The following is a 13,626-nucleotide window of genomic DNA, read 5'->3' as shown; positions in this document are numbered from 1 at the left end:
AGAACAGTCTATGACTAGGGTGGCTGGAGTCTTTGACAATTTTTAGGGCCTTCCTCTGACACCTCCTGGTATAGAGGTACTGGATGGCAGGAAGCTTGGCCCCAGTGATGTACTGTCATATCACTGTCACTTGCTCTTTTCCCCTTAGTCTCTCTCTCTGTCTCTCATTCCATCACTCTATCCCTCCCTCCCCCTTAGTCTCTCTCTCTCTCATGTTGTCACTCTATCGCTCCCTCCCCCTTAGTCTCTCTCTCTCTCTTCACAGAACAGTGTGACCATAAGACCTACCCTCCTCATCTTTCTTTCATCCTGTTCCTCCCTTCACACTTTATAAACATTTGTATTTTCAAGGATTTTTTTATATTGCACTGGCCTTCATTCAACATATCAATATTTTTGTGGGAAAAAGCTTATCTGAATATATATATCTCCTTCCGTGGCCTCCAACTGATCTTAAATGCTAGTAAAACTAAATGCATGCTCTTCAACCGATCGCTGCCCCCACCTGCCCGCCCGTCCAGCATCACTACTCTGGACGGTTCTGACTTAGAATATGTGGACAACTACAAATACCTAGGTGTCTGGTTAGACTGTAAACTCTCCTTCCAGACTCACATTAAGCATCTCCAATCCAAAATTAAATCTAGAATTGGCTTCCTATTTCGCAACAAAGCATCCTTCACTCATGCTGCCAAACATACCCTCATAAAACTAACCATCCTACCGATCCTCGACTACGGCGATGTCATTTACAAAATAGCCTTCAACACTCTACTCAACAAATTGAATGCAGTCTATCACAGTGCCATCCGTTTTGTCACCAAAGCCCCATATACTACCCACCATTGCGACCTGTACGCTCTATTTGGCTGGCCCTCGCTTCATACTCGCCGCCAAACCCACTGGCTCCAGGTCATCTATAAGTCTCTGCTAGGTAAAGCCCCGCCTTATCTCAGCTCACTGGTCACCATAGCAGCACCCACCCGTAGCACGCGCTCCAGCAGTTATATCTCACTGGTGATCCCCAAAGCCAATTCTTCCTTTGGCCGCCTTTCCTTCCAGTTCTCTGCTGCCAATGACTGGAACAAACTGCAAAAATCACTGAAGCTGGAGACTCATATCTCCCTCACTAGCTTTAAGCACCAGCTGTCAGAGCAGCTCACAGATCACTGCAACTGTACATAACCCATCTGTAAATAGCCCATCCAACTACCTCATCCCCATACTGTATTTATTTATTTATCTTGCTCCTTGGCACCCCAGTATCTCTACCTGCACATTCATCTTCTGCACATCTACTATTCCAGTGTTTAATTGCTATATTGTAATTACTTCGCCACCATGGCCTATTTATTGCCTTACCTCCCTTATCCTACCTCATTTGCACACACTGTATATAGACTTTTTCTACTGTATTATTGACTGTAAGTTTGTTTATTCCATGTGTAACTCTGTGTTGTTGTATGTGTCGAACTGCTTTGCTTTATCTTGGCCAGGTCGCAGTTGTAAATGAGAACTTGTTCTCAACGAGCCTACCTGGTTAAATAAAGGCGACATTTTTTGTTGTTGTATTTTTCTCGCTGATCAGGACGATTGTTGTTTTTGGCTTAACCCCAAGACCAGGTTTTCTGTTTTGATTGAATATAGTCCAAGCACTTTCTGCAAATTAATTATAGTGCAAGTTAGTGTTTAAAACCAATGTGGATGTATAAAAGTCAACCTGTATCACATGATCCCTCTCCTTTGTTGAGCCTACCTGTCTGTTTCTCCCCTCATCCCTCTCTCCTTAAATATGTCATCCGTCTCCATCCTCTCATCTTCCTCTCTCTGTTTTCTCAGATATATCACCCCTCCACCACTCAGTGGCAGCTGGATAAGTGGCTGAAAAAAGTCCCCAAAAAATCCTCTTCCTGCGACCAGGATCCCAGCAATCACGACCACGCCCAGAGAGCTACAGAGCACCGGTCGCTCTCCCCAGACCCCCACAGAGCCACATCTCCATCCAGACCCTGGGGGATCAGAGAGGACTACAGCCCCAGCCAGAGCCCTGTTCCCAGCCCGCGCTTCAACTACAGCCCCAGGCATAGCCCTCGGCCTAGCCCTGGCTACAGCCCCTGCCCCAGCCCCTGTTCCAGTCCTTGTCCTAGCCCCAGTGTCTGTCCAAGCCCCTTCCCAAGCCCCAGAGCCACCTGCAGCCTTAGTTCCATTCCCCAGCACCCCCCTAGGAGTCCTAGTCCTAGCCTTACTCATTCTAGCCCCCGCCGCTATCCTCAGGTTCGGAGTCCTCATCAGGAAAGCCACAGGCCTCCCACGTGGCCTAGCCTAACAACCAGCCCGAGCCATAGACCCAAAATCAGGCCCTGGATTGCCCCTGTACCCAGCACTGAGCCCAAGAGCAAGCCAAGACACAGTCCATATCCTCAGCCTCCACCTCAGCACAGCTCCAGGCCTAAATCCACACAGAGCCAGCCTGTTCCCACTCCCAAGACCACAGCCAAGGCAGCCCCTGCTCTGACCACTGAGCTGAGCCACAGGCACAAACACAGACCCAGGCCTAGTCCCAACTCGAGTCCCAAGCTTCATTCCCAGCCTAGCTTGAAACACGCACTCACTCTAGCCCCCAAAAGCCAACACCTATCCAACCCCAGGCCCAGTAATGGGCCTAGTTTGACAACCAGACTCAGTACCCGTCTCAGTCCCACACCCAGGGCCAAGACCTTACCCACCACAGACCCTAGCAGAGAGACCAGCAGCAGAGTTAGTCACTGTTCCAAATCCAGCCCAAAGCCACATTCTCTGCCTAACTCCAAAGCTAGTTCTGAGCCTCGCGCTAAATCCAGCCCCAGTCCTAGACCCAAAGTCAAGTCCTGGGCCCCTGCTCCCCACTCAAAGCTTCAACAGAGGAAGCCCCAATCTAGGGAGAGAGAACAGGAGGTGGACAACCGGAGAGAGACCCATGCACCAAAGAGGAAGGTAGACAGGCAGACAGAGGGAAAGGGGGAACATGAGGTAGAGAGACAGACAGAAAAACAAGGAGAGAGGCAGGGGAAGAAACAGAAGGAAAGAAAGGGGGAGAGACAGGGAGAGAGAAGACTGGCGGAGGAGCAGTTGCTTAGACGCCCCTGGGTCCAGAGCTCAGAGGAAGAGGAGGAAGAGGACGTAGAGGAGAGAAAGAGGAGAAGGGAGGAGAGCGAGAAGGAGGAGAAGTGCAAGAGGAGGTGGGAGGAGCAGCAGCAGAGAGGTGAATGGCAAGCGGTCCAGCCCAAGCAGAGACCTCACACCAACAGCGAGCGCCGCCACCATCCCATCGACCCACAACGCCACGGGACCAAGAAAAAGAGGAGGAGGAAGAGTGAGGAAGAGAGACAGTCTCAGCCGGACCCTTCCCCTCCACCGTCACCCTCCTCCCCCACTCCTGTCGTCCCACCCACAGACTCCTCCTCCTCTTCAGAGTCCGACTCGGAGCCCGATCTGCCTCCCAACGTCACCAAAGTCCCGGCCGACTCCACATCAAGCCAGCGTCCCATCCCCAGGAGAGGGTACCAGGGCCCGGGGAGGCCCGCGGATAGCAGGTCCAGAGTGCTCTACCCCAGGCGCACCACCGCATCCAACCCAGGCCAGGGGCACCAAATCCAGGGAAAGCAGAAACTCTACACCCTGGTTCCGTTTGGACGTCGTGAGCTGGCCGCAGCCTCCCATCGAGGCCTGAGAAACTTGGTGGTTCAGATAGACCTCTCCCTGCTCAACAGAGTGCCTGATACTACGACAGGCACCCCAGCCTCTCACAAACACTCTTCCTCCTCCTCTGCCTCTTCCAAGCAGAAAGAAGCCATGAGACACCTGTGCATCCCCGAGACAGAGAGAGGAGACAGCAAGAGGAAACGCAAGGTAACACACACACTCCTTTTTTTCTCTATAGACCTCCAGTGTAAACAAGATAGTTGCACTGTAGCTAGTTTATCATGGAATACTAATGTCATCCTTTACTGAGACCTGAAGTCACTGTTACTTCACAACTACAATAGCCTGGTGTCTGTGGTTCTGCCATAATATGCGTGTTTCCTCCCAGTCAGAGAATGGAGTCCAGCACCACAGAGAGAGTAAGAGGAGCAACTCCCAGACCAACGGCCCCTTTGCCCACACAGAGTCGCACAGACGTCTAGACCCTCACTCAGACACCAGACACAACGGGTGAGACTGGAACGCACACTCTCATACACACGTATACACACTCTCATACACACTCTCATTGACACTTATACACACAAACACACACACACACAAACACACACACACGCAAACACACGCAAATACACACACACACAAACACACATATATACACTGATTGTATAAAACATTAAGGACACTTGCTCTTTCCATGACATAGACTGACCAGGTGAATCCAGGTGAAAGCTACAGTATATATATACGCACGCTGATACATACATAAACACTGTAAGAAGTACTGACTGTGTATTTACGGGGGTTGTATGTGTGAGCAGGTTCTTGGAGGACTATCTGGACAGTACCCCTCTCTCTGACACCGCCGACCCCACCAAGCCCCCCATCAAAACACAGAACCCAGAGCCTAAGATGGAGGTTGAGTGTTGTGTTGGGGTGTCAGGGCAGCCTCGGCCCGAGTGTGAACCATGGGGACCTCCTTTACAACGGGCAGGGGGACAGAGAGGAACCGTAACCAACCATGAACCGTGAGTGCCTGACTGAAAAATAAGGCCACTGTTAGTCTTAATGACCACATTCTACAGCCCAACCTAGACTGTCAGAAGCAGTCAGTAGCTACCACATAATAATATATTTGTCTGCTCTTTCCTATTGACTTCCTCCCCCTTTCCATCCCTCTGTAGCCCACATCATGCTGAGTACTACATGCATGAAGCCAAGAGGATGAAGCACCGTGCAGATGCCATGGTGAGACTGGTTCAGGACTGGGTTAGGACCAGAAGGACTGTTTTAACACTGAGTTAGGAATGTTCAAAATCGCTCCGCCATTTTCTGGTTGCTAAAACTCTGATAGTTCGCCTAATTTCAGTTTATGTGACAAAATAAGCTAGTTTAGTGTAGAGAGTCATTGTACCATCTAATCCGCTGTGAAATATATATTTTTCATTAGCAAAAATATTGTTGTTTCAGCTGTTTGAAGCTGGTGTAATAAAACCGAAAGTGAAAGGAGCAAAAACAAAACTTAAGACCAGGAAGCATAGAAATAGCGCACATAGAACAGATCTACTGCTTCTTAGACTTGCTTTCAATGACAATGATAGATCTATAACTCACATTTCTATGTGGATTTGGTCGGTTTGCCCACAAAGTTACATATTGCCACTTTAAGACTGTTTCAAAGATATCAGTAACATTTTTAAGATAAGTTGGCTAAAATGATAAGGACCCTTTTACAGGATTAAGTGGCTAGTGAGCTCTTCCAACTTCATTAATTTCCTATCTCACTTACCCAGTATCTCTCTCTCTCTGTCTCAGGTGGATAAGCTGGGGAAGGCAGTGAACTATGTGGATGCTGCTCTCTCCTTCATGGAGTGTGGAAAAGCTATGGAGGAGGGACCACTGGAGGCCAAGTCTCCCTATACCATGTACGCAGAGACAGTAGAGCTCATCAGGTGAGACAAACACACACTCACACACACACACACACATTCTCACACACAGACACTCTCACACACACACACAGACACACACACACACACACACACACACACACACACACACACACACACACACACACACACACACACACACACACACACACACACACACACACACACACACACACACACACACACACACTGTAACAGTGATCCTCTGTGGTTGTCAGGTACGCCATGAAGCTGAAGAACCACTCTGGCCCAGGGGCTAGACAGGAAGACCAACAGTTGGCCGTACTGTGGTATGTTACTAGCAACGATTGTCCAAATGGTTGAAAGGTCAAAAATAAAGTTCTGATCAATGAAAAAGCTGCATAATGGGGTAAGATACTCAACGCATTTTGAATTTTAAAAACCCAAGAAACATTGACTGAACCTTTGTTTAATGAGATCCAGAAAATCTATGGAATCCAGACAGTTTAGGTGGCAATTTCAATTTAATGTTAAATATCAAATGTTTTCTTCTTTGAAACAACCATGCCAACATTTTTTTAAACCATATATGGCCTATTTATGCATTTTGTGATTACATTGATGGAGTAAACTTCTGGAAATACCAACTAATTTGGGCATAATTATAAAGAATAGCATAAAATTAGGCCTACTCTCTATACAATCAGCATATTTCTATGGTAGGCCTACCAAGCCCTCACAATCTCCCAGCTTTCACCATGGTTTTCATTCGTAATGATGATTGTTTTTGTCAAATTCTCATGCATATTCAACATTAGATGGAGACTGTGTTTGAGAAAAGGATAGTCACTAAATGCTCTAGAATTTTCAAGCACAGAAATAGTTGATGTTGGTTGTTCGTTTTTGGGAGCGGCTTCCATTGTGGCTGAGTTAGGCTACTTTGTAAACATTACATCTCTACTTTTTCAAACTCTACAAAAATTAACACCCACCTGTGCAACAATCGCTTTCTTGTCATTCTTGTGATATAAATGTTGTTTGTGCTTTTAATCCCTGTCAAATCAAATCAAATGTTATTTGTCACATGCTTCTTAAACAACAGGTGTACACTAACAGAGAAACGCTTACGTACCTTCCCAACAATGTAGAGAGAAAGAAAATAGAGAAATAGTTCAACACAATAATAAAATGTATAATAAATACACAATGAGTAACGGTAACTTGGCAATATACAGGGGGTACCAATACCGAGTTGATGTGCAGGTGTACGAGGTAAATAAGGAAGATATGTACATATAACTAGGAAAAAAGTGACAAATAATAAACAGTAGAAGCAGCGTATGTGATGTGTCCCAAAAGTTCTTGCAAAAAGGGTCAATGCAGATAGTCCGGGTAGATATTTGGTTAACTATTTATCTAACTATTTAGCAGTTTTATGGCTTGGAGTTAGATGCTGTTCAGGGTCCTGTTGGTTCTAGACTTAGTGCATCGGTACTGCTTGCCGTGCGGTAGCAGAGCGAACAGTCTATGGCTGTAGTCTTTTACCATGTTTAGGGCCTTCCTCTGACACCACCCGATATAGATGTCCTGGATGACAGGGAACTAGGCCCCAGTGATGCCAAGCAGTTGCCATACCGAGCGATGATGCAGCCAGTGAAGATGCTCTCAACGGTGCAGCTGTATAACTTTTTGAGGATCTGAGGGCCCACGCTAAATCTTTTGAGCCTCCTGAGGGGGAAGAGGCGTTGTCGTGCCGTCTTCACGACTGTGTTGGTGTGTTTGGACCATTATAGATCCTTAGTGATGTGGACACCGAGGAATTTGAAGCTCTCTACCCGTTCCACTACAGCCCTGTCGATGTGAATGGGGGCGTACTTGGCCCTCCATTTCCTATAGTCCACAATCAGCTATTTTATCTTGCTGACGTTGAGGGAGAGGATGTTGTCCTGGCATCCCACTGCCATGTCTCGAACCTGCTCCCTATAGGCTGTCTCATCGTTGTCTGTGATCAGGCCTACCACCGTTGTGTCGTCTGCAAACTTAATGACGGTTTTGGAGTCGTGCGCGGCCACGCTGTCATGGGTGAACAGGGAGTATAGGAGGGGACTAAGTATGCACCCCTGAGGGGCCCCCGTGTTGAGGGTCAGTGTGATGAATGTGTTGTTGCCTACCCTCACCACCTGGGGCGGCCCGTCAGTAGAGGGAGGTGTTCAGTCCCAGGAACCTTAACTTAGTGATGAGCTTTGAGGGCACTATGGTGTTGAATGCTGAGCTGGAGTCAATTAACAGCATTCTCACATAGGTGTTCCTTTTGTCCAAGTGGGAAAGGGCGATGTGGAGAGCAATAAGGATTGCGTCATCTGTGGATCTGTTGGGGCGGTATGCAAATTGGAGTGGGTCCAGGGTGTTTGGGATGATGGTGTTGATGTGAGCCATTACCAGCCTTTCAAAGCATTTCATGGCTACAGATGTGAGTGCTACGGGGAGATAGTAATTTAGACAGGTTACCTAGGTGTTCTTGGGAACAGGGACTATGGTGGTCTGCTTGAACATGTAGGTATTACAGACTGGGTCAGGGAGAGGTTAAAAATATCAGTGAAGACACTTTCCAGCAGGTCAGCGCATGTTCTGAGTATGCATCCTTTTAATCTGTCTGGCCCTGCAGCCTTGTGAATGTTAACCTGTTTAAACATCTTACTCACATCGTCTACGGAGAGCGTGATCACACAGTTGTTCTGAACAGCTTGTGCTCTCACACATGGTTCAGTGTTGCTTGCCTCGAAGTGCGCCTAGAAGGCATTTAGCTCGTCTGGTGGGCTCATTTCACTGGGCAGCTTGTGGCCGAGTTTCCCTTTGTAATCCGTGATAGTTTGCACGCCTTGCCACATCCGACAAGCATCAGAGCCGGTGTAGTAGGATTCGATCTTATCCCTGTATTGATGCTTTGCCTGTTTGATGGTTCGTCAGAGGGCGTCCAAGCGTCAGCGTTGAATAGATTCAGACAAAAAAACGACTATGTGCCATTGTTGACATTTTGAAGGGGTCTTGCTTCTGTTTGAGCCGGCATAATGCACGTGTGCACAATCATAACATCAACAGGGAAATGCTTTTTGTTTTTTTCTATTGTGTTATTGACTGTACGTTTGTTTATTCCATGTGTAACTCTGTGTTGTTTGTGTCGCACTGCTTTGCTTTATCTTGGCCAGGTCGCAGTTGTAAATGAGAACTTGTTCTCAACGTGCCTACCTGGTTAAATAAAGGTGAAATAAAAACAATAAAAAATAAAAAACAAGCAAGCGTTAGAATGTGCGTTGCTTTTCTTTTTAAATAAATTGGTCCAGCAACAATTATTTGACAAGTGAATTTACACCTCAAAAAACAGAGGAATAATGGCGGGAGAATCCTGAGGTGGGCGGTGCCTGCACATTGCTAATGTCACTTTCTCTTTGTAATTTCTTATCTATTATTACCCGTCTAGAAAATAATCACCTATAGGATGTGGATTATGTATTTATTTACTGGGCATTTCTCTGTGTGTGTGTGTGTGTGTGTGTGTGTGTGTGTGTGTGTGTGTGTGTGTGTGTGTGTGTGTGTGTGTGTGTGTGTGTGTGTGTGTGTGTGTGTGTGTGTGTGTGTGTGTGTGTGTGTGTGTGTGTGTGTGTGTGTGTGTGTGTGTGTGTGTGTGTGTTCCCTAGTTTCCGGTGCCTTGCTCTCCTATACTGGCAGATGTTTCGTCTAAAGAAGGATCACGCCCTGAAGTATTCCAAAGCTCTATTGGACTACTTTAAGGTACAGACCTCACCAGCAGCTATTTTAACTGCTGGATTTAGTGTGATGCAATTAAAAGCAGACATGTTAGATTAGATTGGTTAGATTGTAAATGTGTTTTATCTGTCGTCCCAGAGTTCTCCAAAAGTGCCTACTACTCCCCCAATCTGGAGCGACTCGGGAAAGTAAGAAAGACTCGCTCTCTGTCTCTCTTATCCCTTCTCCCCCTCGCTCTCTTTCTCAATCACTCCAATGTATTTGTGAACGTAGTATTACATTGATTTGACTCACCTTAGCGAAGTATCATTGTGTTCTTCTCATTGACAGGGGCACAGGGGGACCTCCCTCGTCCCTCTCCCCCAGCCCCTCAGCCCTCACCCTGGGCTCTCACACTGGCAGCTCCCCCTCCTCCCTCATCAGCATTCCCCAACGTATCCACCAGATGGCAGCAAACCACCTCAACATCACCAACAGTGTCCTCTACAGCTATGAGTACTGGGAGGTAGCAGATAGCCTTGCCAGAGACAACAAGGGTAAGAGAGGCTACCTCTTTTTAGCAAATTAATAAATGGACTGAAATGACCTCTTTGGTTTTTTTAGAGAGAGAGAGAGAGAGATAGATAGTGAGAGAGAGAGAGAGAGAGATCAGTTTGTTGAGACTAGGTTTCAGTGTTTTATTAGATGTGATTTAACCCCCCACTTTCTCTCTCTCTCGCTCTCTCTTTTTCTCTTTCTTTTTCTCTTTCCAGAGTTCTTTAACTACTTGAACACCCTGTCGGGGCCATTGACTCTCCACAGTAGTATTGCTCATGCAGTCCAGTACACCAGACAGGCTCTACAGTGGATACGCATCAGTGCCAATGTGGGTTAGTGGAGGGAGGGGCGAGACCATAGAGAATGATAGAGAAAGCATCCCTATATAGTTCCCATTTTGGCGTCTGTGAGCGCACCGGCAGCGCTATCTCCATTTTTAAGTAGTCAATTTTATTCTTCACAATTGGCTGATCCCTCCTGATGAGCTGGTTGGACATGACTCCAACAGGAAGTTGACTGTCACCAAGTTGACTGCATTAAAATGGTGGAAGCCCTCACTGCTGCTCCCATGCTAACATGGCATTTTGGCCACTGGAGGCCTCTATCATTCTTTATGGGTGAGACCCAACAACCTGGCCTAAGGGAAGGAGGGAGAGAGGGACACAAGTGATGAGAAATTGAGGAGTCCCCTTGTATTCTACGTTTTAAGGATTAGTACTTCAATTAATAGTTCAATTCTCAGCATGTATCATAAATTATGGATTGGATTTATACACAGTAGCGCCTTTCCTGGTGCTCAAAGTGCTTCACTTTGTATGGGGAGAAGGTGTTGTTAATCCTACAAACAGGCAAAGGAACTGTTTTAGTATATCTTTACTCTTCCTCTTGGGATTCTCTGTGCAGATCTTTAAAGTTCCACATGGATTCAATGCCTTCGAACTCGCTGCTTTACCAAACGTGCCACATATGTAATGACAAAACACACACAGCAACTGTCTAAAAAGGAAATGGAAGAGAAACATCATACAGTGCACCTGTGAGGACTTTATGATTTCTCTACTGTACAAAAGGACAACAGACATATGACCTGGACTACATCTCCCATGGGCCTCACCAGGACTAATGGTTTCATTAGGGGAAAGGTGAAGTTGGGATTTTGAGTTTTATTTTGGACTGTAAGGCCCCTCATCCTAAAATGTAGACCAAGTTACTGGTAGCTTTTCTGTATGACTACACTGTGAGATGGCTCTTTTAAGAACATTTAGAGATGCCTTTCACTTTTTGATGTCTTTTTATGTGCAATAGGTGTGTCAGATTATTTGTTTTTAACAAAAATACCAAAACAATAGGTTTTGATTTGGTTTTGTTGCCAAGTGGATGGCCCAGCATTCATGTTCCTGTCTATGCAAAATTATTATTTATAATATGGTGTAATGTAATTATCAAAAGTTGCATACCGAATTGTATTTCATAAATGTCTTTTTGATATTGCAATTTGTATGCATCTCCATGTTTGTTGCAGCAAAGTTGGTATATGACCTCCTAAAGTCTAACAACAAGGATTTATCCCCAAATAGAAAATGTTTAATGACACCTAGTAATCGCTCAGATATTTCCTAAATTCTATTAGTGTCCCCACTCAACTTTCAATATTTAGATGAAGGTGTATGTGTGTGTGTGTGTGTGTTTATTCCAGTTAAATGTATTTGTGATCAGACTGTGCTTCTCTCCTTCATCTCTCCATCTGACTGACTCCCTATCCACTGGGCACACACTGGTTGAATCAACATTGTTTCCATGTCATTTCTACGAAATGACTTTGAACCAACATGGAATAGATGTTGAATTGACGTGTGTGCCCAGTGGGTAGCCTCTCTTTCTTTCTGCTCCCTCCCTCTCCCCCATCTTTCTGTCTTTCTTTCTCTGAGTAGGTTGTCTGATACAGCTAGTTCTTTTTTCGACATCACTTATTACCCTGATGCCCTTTGCACCAATAGGAAGACTGTTATGGCAAGCCTCAGCATCCGCTGTCTGGAACCATAGCAACAACTCGGAATAGCCAATGAGACTGGGGAGGATGTAGCCTAGCCTACATCTGCCCGCGTGACAGGTGCAACGCAATGAGACCCTGAGAGGAATTTTTAAAAAGCATCAGACAGTCTATATTTAGATTTGGCTACTGTAGATGAAACATGACAGTGGAACAAACCTGAAATATCACATATTCTTTGACTTCATGCGTTGGATTTCCCGGACTGCGCTTCTGTGGGGTTAACGGGTTTATACATTAAATAACGAATGGGCATTGCACCCGATGACGTGCGTGGGATCAAATTGCCATCCATTCAGTGAGATCACTGGAGCAGAGATTGTAATTTAACTGATTTTGAGATGTTTAGATGTTGCTGTTCTCGTCTGCATAATATTGGATAGACTAAAATATTAGGGCCAATCATCATAGGCCCACTAATGTTCAGCGGCTGATAACATTTATTGCCACACGGTTACAACAGAGACTTTCGAGATAACGGTTTACCCAGTATCAGTAGGCCTACACTGGACTGAACTGAAGTATCATAGCTCCACCGCGTTTCGGTATTCTCCGCATGTATGTCGCCCGTGCGTCATTTTGTGAAGTCTGTGTGCGTGCTGGAATAATAGCGCCATCTGCTGGCCGGTTGGGCTAGGGTTTCTGAGGACACTGGCTGGTGGCCAGTCTGCATCAAAGCACGAGACAAAATATTTAAAAGTATTCTTTCTCTGTCGCACTATCGGCCACACACTCGGTTTAGTCTACACGCAGCCCTATATTTGGACTCTGGGACTCTAGTCCTCTTCTTGGCTGCCTGCATGGATTTTTTTGGTCATATACCATATATTATATGCAGATTGTGTATTGCGTTTTTCAGTTTTCAAATCAAATTGTAATTGTCACATGCGCCGAATACAACAGGTGTAGTAGACCTTAGCGTGAAATGCTTACTTACAAGCCCATAGCCACTGTCCACTGTCATAACCAACAACACAGTTAAGTAAACATAATTAATAAAATATTAACTAAATAAATTAAAGTAAAAAATTCAATAAAAAGTAACACAATAAAACAACAAAAACGAGGCTATATACAGGGGGTACCGAGTCAATGTGCGGGGGTACAGGTTAGTCGAGGTAATTTGTGTGTGTGCGTGTCTTAGGGGCCAAGTATGCTGGATGCAGTAACAGTCAAAAGACCAGTCAGAGATCTGTATATAATGACGAGTGCTCGTGTCTCCGCCTTAACAATGGGAGTCGTTGTCCCAAAGGCGGGAAGCAGGCAGGTCCAAAATAAGCCCATACAAACGCATTAGGCTTATTTTTTACATGTTTGACACTTCCTCTGGCCAAGTCAATGAGGACGTGCCATAGACATTAAAACCAGGGACGTGCGTGCGTGAGATAGTAGCCCACAACATACCGTCGTCCCTAATCTCTTTGACCCAATTCCATTTCAATTTTCAGACCCTTCTCCAGTTTAAGTGGCGCAATAACTACTTCTTTATGCGGTGGAGGCCGATGAGGTTTTAAAGGCTAGGGGAAATTGGCAATGAAATGGAACGTGGCCTTTCACAGCGCTGCGTCAAGTGTAGTGTTGTTGACTCGCCACGGGGTGGCACGATAACCACAGCCAGCGGCAATGGGAGCTGTCACTGACCCGACAGGGAGGACGGTTTAAGGCGCTAAACAGTGAGGGGAG

The 13,626-nt window shown here is 45.9% G+C and overlaps 1 protein-coding gene across 4 annotated transcripts in view; it reads left to right on the top strand.

Moving 5' to 3' along the window:
* The window catches only part of aff3 (AF4/FMR2 family, member 3), a 31,612-nt gene extending 20,225 nt beyond the window's left edge, over window positions 1-11,387 (top strand). For 3 of the 4 annotated variants that reach the window (XM_071340938.1, XM_071340939.1, XM_071340941.1), the window contains 10 exons: window positions 1,840-3,888; window positions 4,070-4,191; window positions 4,503-4,709; window positions 4,866-4,929; window positions 5,497-5,633; window positions 5,849-5,920; window positions 9,287-9,380; window positions 9,495-9,544; window positions 9,687-9,892; window positions 10,109-11,387. In XM_071340938.1, the coding sequence (XP_071197039.1) occupies window positions 1,840-3,888; window positions 4,070-4,191; window positions 4,503-4,709; window positions 4,866-4,929; window positions 5,497-5,633; window positions 5,849-5,920; window positions 9,287-9,380; window positions 9,495-9,544; window positions 9,687-9,892; window positions 10,109-10,230 (3,123 nt within the window). In that variant the 3' untranslated portion in view covers window positions 10,231-11,387. Of the gene's footprint in view, window positions 1-1,839; window positions 3,889-4,069; window positions 4,192-4,502; window positions 4,710-4,865; window positions 4,930-5,496; window positions 5,634-5,848; window positions 5,921-9,286; window positions 9,381-9,494; window positions 9,545-9,660; window positions 9,893-10,108 lie in introns of all 4 variants that reach the window. The other variant, XM_071340940.1, reaches the window with a different exon arrangement.
* The last annotated feature ends 2,239 nt before the right edge of the window (window positions 11,388-13,626 follow it).

The sequence above is a fragment of the Salvelinus alpinus genome, chromosome 14 (genome assembly GCF_045679555.1).
Source record: "Salvelinus alpinus chromosome 14, SLU_Salpinus.1, whole genome shotgun sequence".
NCBI lineage: Eukaryota > Metazoa > Chordata > Actinopteri > Salmoniformes > Salmonidae > Salvelinus > Salvelinus alpinus.
Note: the sequence above shows the minus strand (reverse complement) of the source record. Positions and strands in the feature narration are given on the sequence as shown.